This window comes from Nyctibius grandis, chromosome 2, assembly GCF_013368605.1.
Source record: "Nyctibius grandis isolate bNycGra1 chromosome 2, bNycGra1.pri, whole genome shotgun sequence".
NCBI lineage: Eukaryota > Metazoa > Chordata > Aves > Nyctibiiformes > Nyctibiidae > Nyctibius > Nyctibius grandis.
The window spans coordinates 113,037,312-113,058,048 of NC_090659.1; the positions used below are offsets into that span (position 1 = coordinate 113,037,312).

Sequence of the window (20,737 nt, forward strand, 5' to 3'; positions counted from 1 at the left end):
ACCATCCTCAAGCTCTAGACAGTCAAAACACTCCCTAATATACAGGGCCACCCCACCTGTATGTGGGCAGGAATATGAACTCTATGCATCACAAGGAATATGAACTATTCCTTGTGACTGTGAAGTTAAAATGACGTTTGAACCTGTAGCAAGCTGATAGCTTTTTATCTTTTTAACAACCTGCTATAAGCAAACTTCTGAAAGGGGACTTTAGACATACGATTTTTGTAAACAAGAATTCTGATTTGCATAAAACAGCTTCACCTTGGGCATGAGAGATCATAGGAAAGGCAAAGAAAAGGAAAAACGTGGAGAACTTTTTCTGTGTTCAAATCTTTAAGGTCCCTTCCAACTGAAACAATTCTATGATTCTATGATTTGCTATGATAGTTTAAAATTTTGAGCAGACCTTTAACTTCACGTAACTGGCCTTTCTGCTTCGCTCCATAAAAATAGCCAGTGATACAGGAGGCTATTTCTTTTAAATGTTATATCTCTAAACATGTATAAAATAATTTTCATTTTATATATCTTTCTCTTTCAAATCCAAAGACATCGTTTAAGTATTTCAAAGTCCGATTTTAATTATGCACACATATGTAAATTATATAGCACACAAACATTTATTTTTGTAATGCATCACCAATGCTGAACTACATGATAATAACCATAGTAACTGGGCTTTTGGCCATGCAATTGTGAGAAAACTAAGAGTCAATGCAATAAAAATGCTCTCCTTTTTCAAGTTTCGTGATATTTTGCATAGGCATATCACAGTACATGTTTTTTCCTGTAAGACAGTGTCAAAGGCCTTGTTTAATGGTCCCTGTTGTTTCCTTTTGAGTTGTATGCCATTTCTTTCTTTAATTAGAACAGCTCTTCAAGCTGCAAAGACGTAACTATTTTCCACAGCAGTACAAACCATGCATTCAAGTAAGTCCAACTTAATTTTTAAATTTTTTCTGTGAAAGTGGTAAGTTTCTAAGCTTCTGGAATCCGTGGTTTTCAGTGAAAAATGAGAAACTGAATCACATTATGTGTAGCTCTGTGTAGAAATGTCTTGGTTTATCGTTCAGATTACAAATTACCCTTCAAGCCATTACCGCCCAGTAAAATTGCAGGGCACAAGTTACTTTAATTACTTTAAGGTTAGGACCTTTCATTACAAAAATCTTTTTCAATGCTTTACTTTCTGTCTTACTGAAAACAGCTGGAGACATGCAAGCCTTCTTTTAACAAGCAATACTGTACAATGTCTTACTTCAACTATACTGAAATTTCATTTTACAGTATTTCATCACAAACATGACATTTTAAAAATTCTTATATTTATTTCAGGGTAATGTAAGCTAATCTTTGTCTAGTCTATTTCTGACTATTGATGTAATGCTTTAGAGCTCAATGATAATTACTGAATGAACGTAGTCTAATCTAAAGACCATTTGATTGCATACTACCTCACCCAAGGTTGTTTTCAGGTAATTAATGAATTTAAATGTAAGAAAAAGAGTTATTGATAAATGAGATGTTAAATATTACTTGGTTAAAGTATCTTAATATAGAAAATTTCATAATTATTTCAGAAATTGTGATTACACTACAGAAGTTATTCTAGATATGAAGTAAGAGGTCTCCAAAATATTATGTTTTAAATCATAAAACCATCCTTCATGCTGTAAAGACCTTTCCTTTAAGCATCTGAAAAGCACATTTCAGTTTCCTAAAGGAAATAATTAGTATTAACACTTTGGGACCTGTGTAAACTTTTTACCACCCAAGACAACAGGATGAAAGTATTCCATTCATTGCTTCAAGAAAATTTACCTGAACTTTCTGGTCAAATTCAAGACAGTGTCTTAGATATTTTAAAGCTAAAACCACAATGAAAATCTTTATTTTAAATTTACTTTGGATCTGACTTACTAAAACATTTCTGTGATATAAGCTTCTGATAGGTTGCTATGAGTTTACAGTATGGTGACATCAATTTATAATGTGAGTTGCTGCATGATACAAATATTGCTTCAATAAGAACATACCAGCCATTTAAGATCAAGGATTTGAAGAAGCATTAAATCAAGAGCAGAAGAGAGAATTTCATGCTACAAACAAGTTGAACAACAAATACACATTGAACTTGAAACCGCTCTTGTGAAGGGGTTGCTCATGAACTTCTGAAAGAACTTCAACGTGTTATGACTCTCTATCCTTTTTTAAAAATTTCCGTGTTTTTATAACAGCCTCTTCTCTCTCACAAGTTCTTCAGCATTGTTTGCTACACCTCAGCTCTTTCAGCTAGCATTCCTCCATTAACCTTGTCTGATAAAATTTCATTACAATTCCCAAGTACTTTAATGAACAAAAATCACATTCAAACCATTGTAGTATAAAAGTTTTGATACCTGCAAAAGCAGGTGTGCAAGCTAATAATAATTTAAAAATCCAATAAAAATAAACCCACCAAACCCAACCACTTCTTTCTATTCTTTTTTTTTACAACCTTATCTAAATTTGTTTTATTGGAGGAGATAATATTGTAACTAGAAGTACATGAGTTCCTGAATGAACTGTGGATGTAGCTTCTGAAACTCATAGGCTTTTTGATGTTTGAGCTCCAGCTCTCACTTTCTCTGCATTATTTTTTTCAGCTGGGGGTCGAATGGACATCTGTTACCCATGCTCCTGAAATGGGAACAGAAATCTGAGGTTCAGAGCCCTGGAACTATCTATATTTACCAGTTGTCAGGTTATCTAACCAAGTGATTTGTTTTCTGATAGTTTTCTTGTCTAAAAGATGTGGCAGAGTTTTCTCAGAGCTGTTTCAGGCTGAAAAAACACTCATGGTGAGGTTTACCTAGATAAAATACTAAACAGGTGTTCATTACCTTCCTGTACAGTGCTGAAGGGAAGTCAGAATTTGAGGTAGAATATCTTAAATTCTGGGCCTGTTTTTCCTGATCATATGTTTGAAAAAGAGCATGCTATAGATAGACCATACCATTTACTCGGGATCATGAATTGTTGATAGCTTCTGGAAAGTATGTGTAGTGAAGAATTTCAAAAGCTATGAAGTTTTCAGTTTCCATTAACAGCTACAAAAAAACCCCTCAGCCTCATAATGTATGAATGTATGTATGATACGTATGCAAAAAGATGGACATAAAACATGTATATTTATATACATATATACATACATTGTTACTCACATGCAAACTGAAGAACAGCCTCTCTGCTTAAAACACTGCCAAACATGTTGGTGGTTAAGCACTGGTACTGTCCAGAATCCTTCATTTCACTGGGGTTGTTGATGATCAAACTTCCTTCTACTAAACTGAAGCGATAATCACTTTCAATGTCGATTTCAGTTCCATTTCGAAGCCATCTTAGGAAAAAAAGAAAGAAACTGCTTGAGCATTTTATGACCAAAAGAAGGCATCAAACTTAGTATACAGAACCTGACAGTTGTTATAAGGATGACGGCTACTCAAAGATAGCCTTTGCAGTAACCCCTTACTTTGGCAAAGCTTTGGATGGAGACATTCCACAACATGTGCCTGACAAAAGCTAAGTTTTTATGAAAAACACAAGTAAAAACAGATCTTCAGCCTCTGACGAGAAAGCATATTCTTTGTTGTGCCTATGCTAAATCAAAGGAGGAGGGCCACGAGGGTGATCAGAGGGCTGGAGCACCTCTCCTATGAAGACAGGCTGAGAGAGCTGGGGCTGTTCAAACTGGAGAAGAGAAGGCTCCGGGGAGACCTTCTAGCAGCCTTCCAGTACCTGAAGGGGCCTACAGGAAAGCGGGGGAGGGACTTCTTACAAGGGCCTGTAGTGATAGGACGAGGGGGAACGTTTTTAAACTGAAAGAGGGTAGATTTAGATTAGATACTAGGAAGAAATTCTTGACTGTGAGGGTAGTGAGACAGTGGAGCAGGTTGCCCAGAGAAGCTGTGGATGCCCCTTCCCTGGCAGTGTTTAAGGCCAGATTGAAAGGGGCTTTGAGCAACCTGATCTAGCGGAAAGGTGTCCCTGCCTATGGCAGGAGGGTAGGAACTCGGTGATCTTTAAGGTCCCTTCCAACCCAAACCATTCTATGATTCTATGATTCTATGAAATTAGTAACTTTTTTTTTCCCCTCAAAAAACTGTTGTTCACAAAGGCTTCTGACTTGAAACCTGTATAGCAGATGAATCACAGAATCACCGAATCAACCAGGTTGGAAGAGACCTCAGGGATCATCGGGTCCAACCATTGCCCTGACACCACCCTGTCAACTAGACCGTGGCACTAAGTGCCATGTCCAGTCTTTTCTTAAACACATCCAGAGATAGTGACTCTACCACCTCCCTGGGCAGCCCATTCCAATGTCTAATAACCCTTTCTGAAAAGAAATTCTTCCTAATGTCCAACCTGAACCTCCCCTGGTGAAGCTTGAGGCTGTGTCCTCTTGTCCTATCGCTAGTTGCCCGGGAGAAGAGGCCAACTCCCACTTCACTACCACCTCCCTTCAGGTAGTTGTAGACTGCAATAAGGTCACCTCGGAGTCTCCTCTTCTCCAGGCTAAACAACCCCAGCTCCCTCAGCCGTTCCTTGTAGGTCAGACCCTCCAGACCCTTCACCAGCTTGGTCGCCCTCCTCTGGACTCGCTCCAACACCTTAATATCTTTCTTGAAGTGTGGGGCCCAGAACTGAACACAGTACTCAAGGTGCGGCCTCACCAGTGCCGAGTACAGAGGGACGATCACTTCCCTAGACAGGCTGGCTACACTGTTCCTAATAGAGGCCAGGATGCCATTGGCCTTCTTGGCCACCTGGGCACACTGCTGGCTCATGTTTAGCCAGCTGTCGATCAGCATCCCCAGGTCTCTTTCCACCGGGCCGCTTTCTAACCACTCTTCCCCCAGCCTGTAGAGCTGCATGGGGTTGTTGTGGCTGAAGTGTAAGACCCGGCACTTGTTCTTGTTGAACCTCATGCCGTTGGTCTTGGCCCATCTATCTAACCTGTCCAGATCCCTCTGTAGGGCCTTCCTACCCTCCAGCAGATCGACACTCCCACCCAGCTTGGTGTCATCTGCAAATTTACTGAGGGTGCACTCAATCCCTACGTCTAGATCATCTCTAAAGATATTGAACAGCACCGGCCCCAGAACTGAGCCCTGGGGAACTCGGCTAGTAACCGGCCGCCAGCTGGACTTTGCCCCATTCACCACCACTCTCTGGGCTCGGCCATCCAGCCAGTTTTTAACCCATTGAAGAGTCCACCCATCCAAGCCCGGGCAGCCAGTTTGTCTAGGAGGATGCTGTGGGAGACAGTGTCGAATGCCTGACTGAAGTCTAGATAGACTACATCCACAGCCCTGCCCTCATCTACTAAGCAGGTCACTTGGTCATAGAAGGAGACCAGGTTGGTCAAGCAGGACCTGCCTTTCATGAATCCATGTTGGCTGGCCCCGATGCCCCGATTGTCCTGCATGTGCCGTGTAATGGCACTCAGGATGATCTGTTCCATCACCTTGCCTGGCACCGACGTCAGGCTGACAGGCCTATAGTTCCCTGGATCGTCCTTCCGACCCTTCTTGTAGATGGGTGTTACGTTTGCTAATTTCCAGTCAGCTGGAACTTCTCCAGTTAACCAGGACTGCCGGTAGGTAATCGAGAGTGGTTTGGCAAGTTCATTTGCCAGTTCCTTCATTAGTCTGGGGTGAATCCCATCTGGGCCCATAGCCTTGTGGGTGTCCAACTGGCACAGCAGGTCACTAACCGTCTCCTCCTGGATCCTGGGAGGTTCACACAGCCCCCCGTCCCTAACTTCAGGCTCTGGGGGCCGAGTCTCCTGAGGACAACCGGTCCTGACATTAAAGACCGAGGCAAAGAAGGCATTGAGCACCTCTGCCTTTTCCTCATCCCCTGACACTACACTACCCTCCTCATTCAGCAAGTAGTGGAGGCTCTCCTTGACCCTCCTTTTGCTGTTGATGTATTTGTAAAAGCTTTTTTTGTTATCTTTGACTGTAGCAGCCAAATCAAGCTCTAATTGAGCTTTGGCCCTTCTAATCTTCTCCCTACATGACCTGGCCACGTCCCTATAGACCTCCCAAGTTACCCGACCCTTCTTCCAGAGCAAGTAGGTTCTCTTTTTTTCCTTAAGTTCTAGTCTAAGTTCCCTGTTTAACCAGGCTGGTCTTTTTCCCCGACGGCTTGTATTCCTACAGACTGGGACAGCCTGCTCCTGAATATTTAACAATTCCCTTTTGAAGCATGTCCAGCCTTCCTGGACTCCTTTGCCCTTCAGGACCGATTGCCAAGGGACTCTCTCCACCAGCCTCTTAAACAGGCTAAAGTCAGCCCGCCGGAAATCTAAGGCAGAAGTTCTACTCTTGCCCCTCCTTACTTCCCCCACTATCGAAAACTCTAACATTTCATGGTCGCTACTCCCAAGACGGCCACCGACCCTCACATCTCCCACTAGTCCTTCTCTGTTCATAAACAACAGGTCAAGCAGGGCCCCTCCTCTAGTGGGCTCATTTACCACTTGCATGAGGAAGTTGTCCTCCACACATTCGAGGAATCTCCTAGATTGCTTCCTCTCAGCCATGTTGTATTTCCAGCAGACATCCGGCAAGTTGAAGTCGCCCACGAGTCCTTTATGTCAAAAATAGGACTTTTATCGTGTTTATGATAATCAAGGTTTCAATTCATGTTTTATCATTAAAGCCTTAGTCTCAGATGAGCTTAGCATTTGCAGAGCTGAGTCTGCACTGCATGACAGCAAGGAACCTTTCTTTTTCATTCTTGCAGCATTTGTTCTTCTGGGACCAAGAAATAGAGAAACCTGATTTAAACACAGAAAGTAGAAGAGCAAGGCCTGTGAAGAGCAGGCAGGTAGAGTGATGTATGGAGGCTATTGTAAAACAAAGGATGTTGGTAATGGACAAAGGCAAAATAATATCTGGGCCAGGATACACGAAATTCAGAGAAGACAGGTCCAGGGGAGACTGCAATTAGCTGGCGCCTGCTCAAGGGTAATGCCTGGCAGCTAACAGGTAAATGGAAGCCCAGATCAGATGAGGAGCCAGCAGAGGGAATACTAACTTTGGGAGGTGTTTGGGAGTGAAATGAGAAGCCTGAACAGGAGAGGCAGCGATGGGAGTGAAGATAAGGTGGAAAAGGACAGGCTGTAGGAAATATATTAGAAAGTATCACACCTGAGCCAAAGTATTAAATAATTCCCGAATTAACACTTCTTTTTCCAAGGTTTCAGAAGTAACCTAAGAGTCTCATATTTTTTCTGCTGTGTGAGTGGGTTTTGGGGTTGTTTTGTTTTGTTTTTTTTTTCCCCTGGATATTCTCAACCAAAAATCCTCAGCCCTCTCATTCATCTCCAAAGACTGAAACAGCAAACCCTGTAATAGTCCACTGACTGCAAGAGAAAAGATTTTATGTGGTAGATTAATAGACTCCAGCACTCTGCAATAACCTCTGGGAGGCGTGCAATATCTCAGTTTAAGAATAATTCACATAAGAAGACTTTTTAGATTTGCTTTTGTGTCAAACTGTATAGAACATGAAACTGTTAAAAGAATGCAAAGAAGAGATAAGCAGTGTAAACAGGTATGGCACAGCTATTATGATGCACAGGTATTTCCTTCATTGTTAGTTCACAGGCAGTCTGCAATTTCAAAATTGCCTCAGGAAGCTGTCAGGCACTTCCAAGCTTTGCCAGAGTTCAACAAAGACTGGAAGAACTTGGCAACATCTAGACCCCAGAGGCAACTTGAATGAAGCAAAATGATTACCAGTTCACCCTCTTGTTAACATTCATGGTGAATAAGGTACAGACAGCAGAATTCAGCTGCAGTAGCTCTGAATTTTTCTTAATCCAAAGGTCAGAATTGCCAGAATTCAGGTGAACTGTGAAACTACTATTTGCTCCTTTTTTTTTCATAATTGGACTTTTGATCACAGAGGATCTCTGCTTCATTTAAAGTAAGAAATGTAACACTGTTGGCAATATCTTTATATTGTAAAGGTATTAAGGAAATGTCTGTAAGATTCATCACATTTATAAAGAGATTTATTCATAGCAGAGCTAAAAAGAAGAGGAATTTTTCATCTTGAACAACTTATTAATGATTTAAGATTTTGAATGAAATTGTAATGAAAGCTAACTTTTACATATATATATATATATATATGAAATAAAAATGCAAAATTAATTGATCCAGAAATTATGGGAGATTTAGATAAGGAAAATGTCAATATTATGTGTTTTGGCATTTCCAAATGGGAACTGACACAAAATTCATGTTGCTTTAATTAGCTTTCTTCACTTAGTTTCATTTGCAGTTAAATTCAATGCAAAAATATGTTTTTGTAATGCTACTCCAAAACTTTGGATCTTGATGGCTGCCTGCCTATACATCTTGGGGTCCATCCTGAATGATTGTACTCCCCTCATATAATCTAAGCACATTAGAGGAAAAGCAACACCAAATTGTATGACGTTACTTTCTAGGTACCCTGACTGATCGGGGAGGACAGAAACCCAAATACAATACTTAAAAGGTAATGAGCTGATAGGGAAAATCAGCTACATTTTTTCTTGAAGACAAGTGACAGATAATATTTAAAAATATTCTAATTTGGCTTAAGCAGACAGAAAATAATTTTAAGAAATGTTTTTCAACTGCCTTTTCAATCAGAAAATGATACTGACAAAAAATTTCTAACCAGCTTATATGTGTCCTAAGTAAATTAGGAAACACAGTGTTTCACAAGCAGTGAAAGCAGCGTAGCGAAGCAGCATCTCAGGGAATTCTGCACATGCCTTTAACTCAGTAACACTGGTGACCTGTGAGATCCCACAGGAAGCTTGTGAATGTCTGTATTCCTCATCAAAGGTGTCTCAGTTATGTTCTTCATTGTATGGGCCCTGACTTGTGACACTAAAGTATGATTTGCAGAATGCTGAGCAAATAGAATCAGTTTATCTCAGGGAGTTATGCCCTAAATCAATGCATCTAGATACCTTAATGACTGCAACTCAATAAATTAAAAATTGTTATTTCAGGGTGGATCTTGAACAAGGGGAAAAAAGCAAGGAAGAAGAAAATCTGAAATAATGTAAGCAGTCTCCATTCTGTTAAAAAGTAGTGTCCTAGCAAAAAAAAAAGAATTTGTAAACATGTTATGAACACAGTGTCATAAGTTACATGGATTAAGGAAATTAATTAAACTGGCAGAGACAACTTAATTTTGGAATTAAATGTTCTTTTAATGTAGCTTTAAAAAAAATAATGTTGTACTGTGCTGTACTGTGCTTTGTTTTTGGCTGGAAATAGTTCTTAGCAACATGGGCCTCACAGTCCATGTAAATAAAGATCCCTATTGTCCAGTAGATAATTGCTTGTAGATAATAAGGCAGGGTGTTTGGTGATATGGAAATACCCCTTCTCTTCACTATTTTATATGCCAAAGGTTGAGCAGTGACGTACAACAAATCTTTGCAGATCTATAGCCTTTTTTTGAGGCTAAATTCCCTCTGCACCTGCCCTGGAGAACAGTATATTCCTCACAAAGTAATTTACATCTCTTTTCCCTTCCCCTAAATGGTAGTGTGTATGGCATATGCTGTACAGGTAAGTGGCAGCAAGAGAAGGAGAAGTAGTTAAACTGCGTTGTTAGAATTAGGCCTTTCAGGTCAAAGTTTTCCTTGCATGAACAGTAGTCAGGAAAGTTTGCTTATGAGGCTACTGACACCAGTTAATCTCCGGAGAACTGAAGGAATGGATATCACAAAATCATGAAACAGCCCAGGCTGGAAGGGACCTTGTGGTCCAGCTTTCATGGGAAAGGTAACCTAGATGAGATTATCTTCACCTTGTTCAATTGCATCTTGAAAACCTCCAGTAATGGGGATTCTACAATGTCCCTGAGTAGGTTGTTCCAGAGAATGATTATTCTCACAGTAAACAGTTACTTTCTTATATTGAGATGAAACTTCTCTTGTATGAAACCTCTTTTGTCTCTGTTGCGCCTTGCCTTTTCAATGTGGCTCTTTGTGAAGAGCCTCTGTCCTCTTTGTAGCCACCCTTTAAAATATGCTGAAAGTCTGTATTTGTTGATTGAATTCCACTGGGAAAACAGTTGGGCCAAGAAAGAAAGGAGATGACACAGGTTCTCCAAGGACAAAATCTCCACAGTAATAATGAGGGAGGGCTGAACATAGGGTTCCCCTCTTTTGGTGGGAATTTGTGCCTTTTCTCCATGGTCACATGCTATGTTTAATGGACTGATAGCACTTGTAACAGTATGTGGAACTAATATACATTTTCTTTTTACCAACAAAGCAACAAATACGTAATAGAAATTGCACAAGCAATGTCAATAAGGAAGAATGCAATGTCCCACACGGTGAGGGTTTCATTTCAAAATTCCAGTTTGAAGAATTTCTGGCCACTCATTCCTAATCCCATGTTACATGACTTAGTCATGCCTGTGCTGTTTGGGATGGTTGTGCCATGCATCAGATCCATTTAATGACTCACATCTCTTGCAAAGAGGCAGATTCAGTGCTGTTGTGATGGGGATATCTACAGATGATACTGCCCTTGAATTTCTTCCAGCCATAGCAATGCAAGTTTTGTGGTTCAAATAAGTCTAAGGATAATTCATCCAGAATACTACAGAATCCACAGGTGAAATAAGTGTAATAGATAAAAAATAAAATGCAGACTTGATGACTGTCACCTATGAAAAAACACAATAAGAGTCCTTTATAAGTGAAGTTCCGTTTATATGAGTTCCCTTTATAAGTGAAGAATGACTCTATGAGAAAAGATAAAGGGTGTATAGAAAAAATAATTGACCATATGTTCCCCCAGCCCTCCTACATCACTTGTAATTCATATAAATAATGAGCAGTCAGATATAGCAAATGGATAAGGTGACTGCAACATACTGCTCCCACCTGTAAGTGGACACCATTAATAAACTGAACTCTCACATTCACAGGTGTTTCATAACAAATCTGTATAGTAGATAACTATGGCATAATAGTCTGTATGGAAAAGTAGGCAACAGACAATGGTTGTAAAGGAATAAAATGGTGGACTCGTGAGTGAAAAGACACCAGTTTTGGCTCAGCCATGATATCCTGTATTGCACAGACATGCCATTCAATGTACCTGTTCTTTACTGCTTTCCCTATAAAATGGGATAGTATTTTGTAGCTTTATAGATATTTTGAAAAAAACAATTAAAGATTTTGATCTAGTCATCTGTTACAGACACAAGTAAAAAAACTGGACAAAAGAAGTCCCTCCACATGTATAGATATGGCGCACAGAAAACATAACTTGCAACTTCACATATCGCTTTGCCTTTACTCGCTATGACTTATCCTCCTTGCTTATTCAGAATCAGAAAAAGCATTCAATCAGGAAAGCCATTTATGTCATGGAGCTGTTTCTGTTATGTTGTTCTCCAAAGCACACTAACTCTCAGAGTACGATTGCAATATCCTGAACATTAAAAAAAAAATTCTGAAACAGGTACCTGTATGTGGGAGTAGGATTTCCATGAGCTTGACAATTCAGAGATATTTTCTTCTCCTCAGAATCAGTTGGAAAGATCACATCATCTGGCTCTTGTACAAACACCGGCCCATAATCAACACTTTCTGTGGAAACAGAAGTGCTATAGTTTAGGATGTCTGAATAAATGTAAATGTTGTATAGTTTTTATAAAGTGAGATTAAAGTATGTAAAATTATGTTTGTTTTCCAGAGCTTCATATAACATTACTTCAGATGCTATATTAAAAAGTAATAGTTAAAAGAAAAAAAAAAAAGATAAGGAAGAAATATTGCTAAGTTATCAATAAAATACATATTATGATTTAATCATATTACGATTTATCATCATGGCTTAAAATGGCTTTCTCATCAGAAATATTTTGGCCTGCAGTTTAATGAGCAGCTCAAGAGAATTAAGCCAGCAAGAGGAGTTAACACTGTTTATAGAGAGCAAGGTAAAAAAAATTTCCTGCTGCTTGCAGCAGCTTATCTCACTAGAACTTAGACAGTTTTCCCCTTTATGTCAAGCAGTTGCTAAGAAAAATCACTTGTAAAATTAATGGTAACAACTGGTGACTACTATTAAATAATATATAGCAAAATCTGACATTTCATTTACCTCCACTGTTGTCTCTAATTTTGGCATGTATCTATATCTTCACATTAATTTACATTTTTGAACAAGAAAAGCTGGATAGAGGCTTAGAATACATCTATGACTCAAATTCATTCATATTGTGAAGAAGGAAGTGTTGGCTTTAAAAAGTGAAAGGTTGCAAGTATAGCATTCCTGATCACGTAGGTCTGAATAACTAAAATGCTCAATGTGCACTAGAAGAATGGAATTTTAATCAACTTAGACTTGCTCCAGACTCTGGTTTCTCAATCCTATTATTGTCATACAGTGAAAAGACCACATGAAAACCCATTATGCTATTCAACCTTCCATTTTAGTCACTATACACTTATTACACACTTAGTTTTTCATCTTTTTACACTGCTATTCAAATGCAGATTTTGAAAATATCTTTATTTTTAGGTATGTATGCTTCTACTGAAATAGATTAAAATAATTAGCCTGTCAATTTGTAAAGGCAGCAAATAAGAGCAGCAGCAATTAATAGTTTCTGGTTTGCATAATGTTCAAGTTTATTAGCCCTTTTTGTAGGACTGTAAAGGAGTGCAGATTGCTGTTCTGTATATTTACAGTATTTCCATGTTTAGGTACATTAGTTCAGTTGGGTGTATTGGTAGAAATATATTTTCTGGGATAGATATCTGCATTATTTAAAAAAAAAACCAACCACAATAACTGATTTTTGATATAAGCTTATATTATTGAAGTTAAAATAACTCCAGTACTAAGATTTAGTACTACAGCTAAGGCTGCCACAGGGGCAATGGAATCAGGTGGAAACCTTATTTTAAGAAAGGAAAATGTGGGTACAAAAACATTGTATGGATTGTTCCTTAAAATTTGGTTACCCGCTTCTTACATTGCACAAGAGAAAATACTAATGAATGTAGGCATAAATAATCAGAGCTCTCATCAAGCTAGGGTCTAGCAAAACCAAGAGTTAATTAATGAATGCAAAACTAAATCATGGGTTTAGATTTAGGTGTTATTCCATGCAGATTAGTACATGTATGGATGGGGAGTATATTCATGAACATTAATGATTTTATCTTCTCCCTAGCAGTAACTCTGTAGATAAAATATGACACAGTCTAGGATTGCTGGAAAGAAAATAAAAAGATACAATGCTAGGTAGGTGCTGGTGTCACTAGCAGTACAAGTGTTCTTTCTACCTGTACTATTTGCAATAGTAGTACTGAAATACTGTGTTGCACTTTCCTTTTGGAAAAATAACATGAACTCTTTAGGTGGAGGCTGGCATTCTTAATGGTAATGGCCAAATGGATACTTGTGCTACGTGGAATGAGAAGAACAGGTTTTACTTCTGCCTGCAGTGAAGACAAAGGTAACAGAGAAAGTTCAGTGCATGCAAGTCATGCTCCTAAAAGATGGAAAGATGTAGTTAGCTGCTTATCGGCATTTCAAATGGAGTACTATTTGGAGAGTTTATTTGGAGACTCAGAAGCAACATAATAATGAATATGTTCATCAGTTTGTAGCTAAATTGACTAAATTAATTCTTAGTTAGATCATCTGGACTGCAACAGAATAATTGAAGAAAAGGGTCTATTCTGAAGAGACCAAAGCATTGGCTGAAAAGACAAGACTATATATTTATAAATTATTAGGCTTAATAAAGGACTGATTAAATAAAATGCAGTGGGGGGTGATATGTGATGTGCAAGAAAACATAACAGATTGCCTAATGATACAATCTTCATTTAAACTCCAGTGTCAGACTTGAAACTGAAAATCTTAAGTGTTCTATGCCTCCTCTCTTTATTTCAAAAGCAATGAAGGAAACATACTGCAGATACAAGTATTTCATTTAAATATTTTAGAAAATATTTTAAAACTATTTTTTTCAAATTAAATCACAGACTGGCTTATAATTAAAGAGAAAACTTTTAATTTTCTTGTACATAATGCTAATAAAATCTCAAATAAAATGAAGCTTTGTGAAGGCTTCAGTAGTTGTATCAATGATGGACACATAGTTTAGCTAGCACTTAACTTCCCATTAAAGGTAATGGAAAGTCCTTGACTCTTCCAAAATTAGCCTGGAACACCAGTTGGGAATTATTATATTATCTTTCCTATCTGGGGAGTTTAAAGCTGCATTGAAACTGTGAGACTTGAGAAGAACATTTCCCAGAAGCCAGTGCACACCCTGTTAATGTTGCTGTTTCATTGTGGGATGAGTCTTAGGGATGCAAACCTCATTTCCCTTCCCCTAATACAGATAATGGAGGTAAAGCTAGGTTGCGAGGCATGCAGAGAGTCATAGCGTGAAGCTGCAGAGCTGCAAGATTAGTCAGTCTTGGAGCCAGAACTAAGGAGTGAATTGGACTGAATGGTGACTCCACAGCCTGAAATCTCTGAAAGTGAGCCATGTGAATAGTCACCCTAAATTTATGTAATTAATCCATTTTTCCTAGAACAAATTAAAAAAACAAATGTGTATGTGCATGGCACCACTCATAATACACAGATTTCTAACATTGCAGAATAAAACTATGAACTTTCAGGAGATAGTTTAATAAAATTTTGGCTGTCTTTTGCCATCTTATGAACTTATCAGCTGTTATTTTAAGTAACAATTACTTATTAGCAGTTTTCAACATTTTGCTATCAAAGAAGACACTTAAGGAACCATAATTTATAATTTAAAACATTCAGTTAAGTGGTAAATGGGGTTAAAAGTTCACTTTTCAATAACTTTGGTGTCAATGCCAATCTTGGTGCATTACTTGATTCAGGAATTCCAAGCTGTATCTACATTAATAACATTAGCAAATGCTTAGGAGAGCTTGACATGATTGTGCTTGAGGATTCTGTCTGAAGTGGGTGACCACAAGAATTTCCCATAGTACAACTGGGAATTGCTTAATTTCTCTTTTAAGAGTATTGCATCACTTATTAAACACATATTTAGTCACCATCAAAAACCTAGATACAATTTCTTCAGCATACAGCATAACTGCACATTGATTAATATTTGCAGAAATTGTTCATGTGTCCTTTTACAAACTAGACTGTAGGACTGCTCAATTAAGCTCAAGAAAGCCGACATCAGGATTAACTCTGGTTATTAGTCCCAAATCTAATCAATTGCATCAGTCTGCTCTTTCTGATGAGAGTCTTCCTTGAAAAATTAATCTCTGGGTCTTAGCACAGTTTGATCATGAACACTTGTAGCAGTATGTTCTTTGAGACCTTATGCTAGTCTCACGAGTAACCAAGATGAGGGTTAGATTTTTAGATGACAGTAGAAATGGATGATTGCCAAGGAAAAAGAGAAAAAAAGGGCCTGATTATAAAACCCACTTGAGCAGCTTTACACATATGAACTATCCTACGGAAGCAAACAGGCTTACGTATGTGTTCAGATTTTTACAGGATTAGAAACACTAACCATTTGAGAAACATATAGCAGAAGAGTTCATAAGCTAAAATGACCACCACTCACCCCCTCTATCTACAGTACATACACTCCACACAGCGTTACTGCAGCACATTGCACACTGGGGCAGGTTAACCTTGGCCGTCTGCCAGGCGCCAACCAGCCGCTCACTCACTCCCCAGGGGAGAAAACAGGTTCAAAAAGCTCCTGGGCTGAGATGAAGACAGAGAGATCCCTTACAAGTTACTGTCATGGGTGAAACAGGCTCAACTTGGGAAAACTTACTTCCAGTTAAAATAAGACTTGTGTAGTGAGAAACAAAGACAAAAACTAAAGCAACGCCTTCACCGCCTTTTTCCAGGCTCAAATTCCCTCCTCTGCCCTGACTCCTCCTGGCCGTAGAGCTGCCGTATATGACACAGGATCTATGGGAGGTCTCTGAAGTGTCCTCTTGGGATCAGGCCAGACACCCCAGGGTGTCCAAAGTGCACTGCAGACCCAACTTCAAGCATGTGAATTAATCTGTACAGGGTGTTCAGTTCCTAACAGATAAATACCCAGTGTTATTTGAGAGGTCGTGTGATGTCTGAGACCCCCAGGCAGAGCAGACCAGTACAGTGCCAGATTCACACCAGCCCTGCCCTGTCCTGGTGTAGTGGCTACAGGTGAGGGTCCTCGCAGCACCTGAGGTGACACTGCGGAGCCTGTTTCCAGGCACCTGAACCCTGCTCTGTGCAGCCAGGTGTGAGCTAACTGTCCATGCATGGAGACAGCGGACTTTTAGGTGTTACAACTGGGATTAAAATAAGCATTTAGTGCGATGTGAGATGCCCTCGTGTATCCCTCCTGGCACCATGTTTATTTGTCTGCACTCTTGTGCTGAGCTCCACCTCGCCCTGCCCTGGCCCTGACATCAAGGAGGAGGCCCAGGGGAGGTGGGCTGGAACAGGATGGTGAGGGGCAGTGAGATGACCACAGCCCCACGTGAGAGGCTGTCCCCACACAGACAGGAGTGACAGCTGGCTCTCTATGTTGGCTGTTTTCTCCATGGGCCTGAGTTATGGGGTTTGTCCATCCCACTGCGTTTGAACAAGGCTGAAGAGCGACAGCCCTGTTTCCCCAGGCAGCCGAGAGCTGGGCCTTCCATCAGCCCTGGCTCCCTCTGGTGATGTGGTGGCTGTGTCACAGTGGTCAGAATGTTGGTGATGTCTGTGTCACAGCAGGTTGGTGACACAGCTGCCCAGGATGGGTATAAACAGGGCTGCGTGGTGACGCAGCCCAGACTGGAGGTGAGCAGGCGGGTGAGTGAGGGCTGAGGCGAGAGGGCAGGGAGGAGGGCAGGAAGGGGAGGGCAGGGCTGCTGGGCCCAGGCAGAGAGGCAGGGGCTGCCCGTGCCATGACAGATGGCGGCTGCTCTTCCTTTGTCTTCTAGAGCTGGGGGCTCACACAAAGAAAGGACCAGACCATGGCGCACTCATGTCCTTGGCCACAGAAATTCTCTGCCTTCTACAAGGACGCTGACAATAAGTTAAGGAATCAGGAATCTGGCAGATCCCTGGGCAGGGGTTGCCCATGATGAGCCAGGGTGGCTGCTCCCTTTGTTTGTCGTTATTTTACAACCGCTGGCCCACACAGGGACAAGAGGAGACCATGACACATTCCCATCCTCAGCCACATGGCCAGAGAGATTCGCTATCTTCTACAAGGACACCGACACAAAGTTAAGGAATCAAATATGACAGCAGCTCTTGGCACCAACCCAGTGATGCAGTGGCACTGTCACTGTGAGGGGCAGGCTGGTTGTGGCCCATGCCACCATGGGACGGGTGTCTCCTGGCTGCCAGGGAGGTGTGGGACTGACAATCTTGGCCTGAGGCAGGGAGAGCCCTGGGCAGGGGTTGCCCACGGTGAGCCAGGGTGGCTGCTCTCTTTGTTTGTTATCCTGCTTTTTACAGTCGCTGGCCCAGACAGGGACAAGACCTGACCATGGCGCCCTCCCAGCCCCTCCCTCCACAGCCGCTCAGCCACAGATTTCTGCAGCTTTCGACAAAGCCATTGCCCTAAGGACAAGGATGCACATACAGCCCCACTTTGCACTGCGCCATGGTTCCACAGGCAGCTGGAGGCTCCCCACAGCCGTGGACAAGGGGAGCCCTGCGCCACCCGCCCTTTCTGTCTCAAGCTGACCTTGAAATAAAATGCTCTCATTCAGGAACTGTTGGCTGCTTCTTCTGTTTTGGGTGCTTTTTTGGGGGAAACCTCCTGGGCCTTTTCTTATTCTCCTTATTTCTTTATTATATTTAATTTATATATCTTTGTATATGTGCATATATATGCTATATATGTATACACACACACACATTTTTATTCACATGTATGTTTTCTGATCCATTCAGGGATCCAAAAGCGTTAGGTTTGTTTGCACGCATGTTTTAATTAACAGTGACCCATGCTCTTAAACAGGACAGTCCTGTGTGAGTGTGCATAGGAGGATTTGAACTCCATGCTTTATTTTTTCTAACTTAAGGAAGAACATAAAAAGAGATGAATATTTAACGTATATATTAAGCATATGTATATTTCAATTTACTATTTTAATTTCTCAAGAGAAATATTTCTGTTCTTCACACAGGCTTGTATTCACCCAACCAGTTTTCTGTACCTTATTTATGAATCATAGTCCAACCAATAACCTAACACTACCAAGTCCACCACTAAACAATATCCCTAAGCATCACATCTACTAGTCTTTTAAATACCTCCAGGGATGGTGACTCCACCACTTCCCTGGGCAGCCTGTGCCACTGCTTGATAATCCTTTCAGTGAAGAAATTTTTCCTGATATCCAATCTAAACCTCCCCTGGCCTCCACCCTCCTTGCTACAACCTCCTTTCAGGTACTTGTAGACAGCAATAAGGTCTCTCCTCAGCCTCATTTTCTCCAGGATAAACAACCCCAGTTTCTTCAGCCACTCCTCATAAGACTTGTTCTCCAGACCCTTCACCAGCTTTGTTGCCCTTCTTTGGACTCTCTCCAGCACCTCAATGTCTTTCTTGTAGTGAGGGGCCCAGAACTGAACACAGTATTCAAGGTGCGGCCTCACCAGTGCCGAATACAGAGGGACAATCACTTCATTAGTCCTGCTGGCCACACTGTTTCTGACACAAGTCAGGATGCTGTTGGCGTTCTTGGTCACCTCGGCACACTACTGGCTCATATTCAGCTGGCCTTCGATCAACATCCCCAGGTCCTTTTCTGCCAGGCAGTTTTCCAGCCACTCTTCCCCAAGCCCGTAGCATTGCATGGGGTTGTTGTGCCCCAAGTGCAGGACCCGACACTTGGCCTTGTTGAACCTCATACAGTTGACCTCGGCCCATCGATCCAGCCCATCCAGATCCCTCTGCAGAGCCTTTCTACCGTCCAGTAGATCAACACTCCCGCCCAACTTGTTGTCGACTGTGAACTTACTGAGGGTGCACTCGATCCCCTTGTCCAGATAATTAATAAATATATTGATATTGAACTGAACTGTACTATGAGTTCTTTAAGTGCTATGAGACCTGTGAATTATTGTAGAGTGGCAGATATATCTTGGGATTACAGGTATGCACTGCAACCAAGCAATGTAACAGCTAGTTTGCGGTCCCTTTACAAATTTTAAGTTGCCATTTTCAATCTAGGCAATTAAAAGCACTAAGCACTGTCATTAGGATTTAGTGCTTGAACTGGTATTGCCCGGAAAGGTAAGGATATGGAAAACATTCCAAATTTTAGTAAAATCCCTCTTTTAAAATTCTTGAGTATTCTTGAGAGCAGTATTCAAACATCCTTTGAATTCCAAAGTTCTCCTTACAGCACATTTGCACTCACAAAATACTGGACTATTTGACTTCTTCGCAACAAGTATTTAAAGTCTCATGTGAATGGAAACTGGAATCTGTGTATTCCACATCTCAGACAGTAGCCAAAGTGTGGTTTCTCTCTCACATACAGAGACACTTTCATTCTCTCCCTCAATTAATGATGAAAAAAAATCAAGTGTTCTTTAGTTCTTCTTGCTGAGCAATGCAAATACCATGAGAACAAACTGCAGATGAGAATAAAGTTTCCTGTACTTTCAATTCTCTAATAATTGAAATAGTGCCATTCCTCAACAGTCAGCTTTCTTGTCACCATCCTTGATACAATTCCAGGTCAATAAATACACCATGAAAAAGAATGAATCCCTGGAACCCTGGGAAGATGGAGGTGTTCAGGAAGGAAATATGACCATATTCAATGACCTGCACTAAAGCTGCATTGGCAATATTATTTTTAACATCTGATAATTCTGTGTACTGTACTTTTAAAGAATAAAAGAAACAATGTTCTTTTAAGTGTTTTCTTAAAGAATATTTTTAAAATATAATTGTCTGCAGAAGGAGAAAGTGTAGTAAATTCTACACTACACTACACACATCAAATATCATTAGTGCAGTTTGACAACTGTCTGCAATGTTACAGTACCATTCAAGCTATATGACTGGCATAAACAGTCTTCTTGGTGACATCTTCTCAGTCTGAGGTACTGGTGGGAGGAAACACAGCTCTTTTCACTCTGGTATTTTTCACCCAGCAGACAAGATATATGAGGAGATACACTCAGGCAGCATGTGAATATGGAGAAAGGAGGTATTCCTCCAGGTCATCTCCATTTCATCTGCTCATGTCCCTTTAGGAGCACTTTTTTACTGCAGGTGATACTGGTGGATGGCTTTACAAATCCCTCTGAAGGTGGACTAAAGAGATCTTCAGACAAATCATTTGTTTTCAGCAGTTATTCTGACTCACTGACAAAATTTGTCCAAATGGCAGTTGGAAAAATGGTGATAGCAATTATCTTTTGAAAACAGAGTAACTCAGCAAAATTTAAAAACCACAAGTTTTTACAGGACCAGGAAAACAATGTTATCTTCTCTCTCTGCTTTTTTTTTTAAACCCATTTTTCAAAGGCCTGTTGAATCCATGTAGAGATTGAAGAATTGTCTAAAGAAAAGCTACAATATACTGTAAAATTCTAGAACTTCTAAAGCAGCCTAAAAGGAGGGGTCACTAACAGATCTTCCATCCTAAAATACACAT

The 20,737-nt window shown here is 40.4% G+C and overlaps 1 protein-coding gene across 1 annotated transcript in view; it reads right to left on the minus strand.

The window, feature by feature from the left end:
- The window catches only part of CNTN5 (contactin 5), a 294,289-nt gene that overhangs the window by 253,783 nt on the left and 19,769 nt on the right, over window positions 1-20,737 (minus strand). Inside the window, exons 4-5 of the mRNA XM_068395332.1 lie at window positions 11,557-11,680; window positions 3,207-3,382 (exon numbers count right to left, since the gene is read on the minus strand). Of these exons, the coding sequence (XP_068251433.1) occupies window positions 3,207-3,382; window positions 11,557-11,680 (300 nt within the window). The remainder of the gene's footprint in view (window positions 1-3,206; window positions 3,383-11,556; window positions 11,681-20,737) is intronic.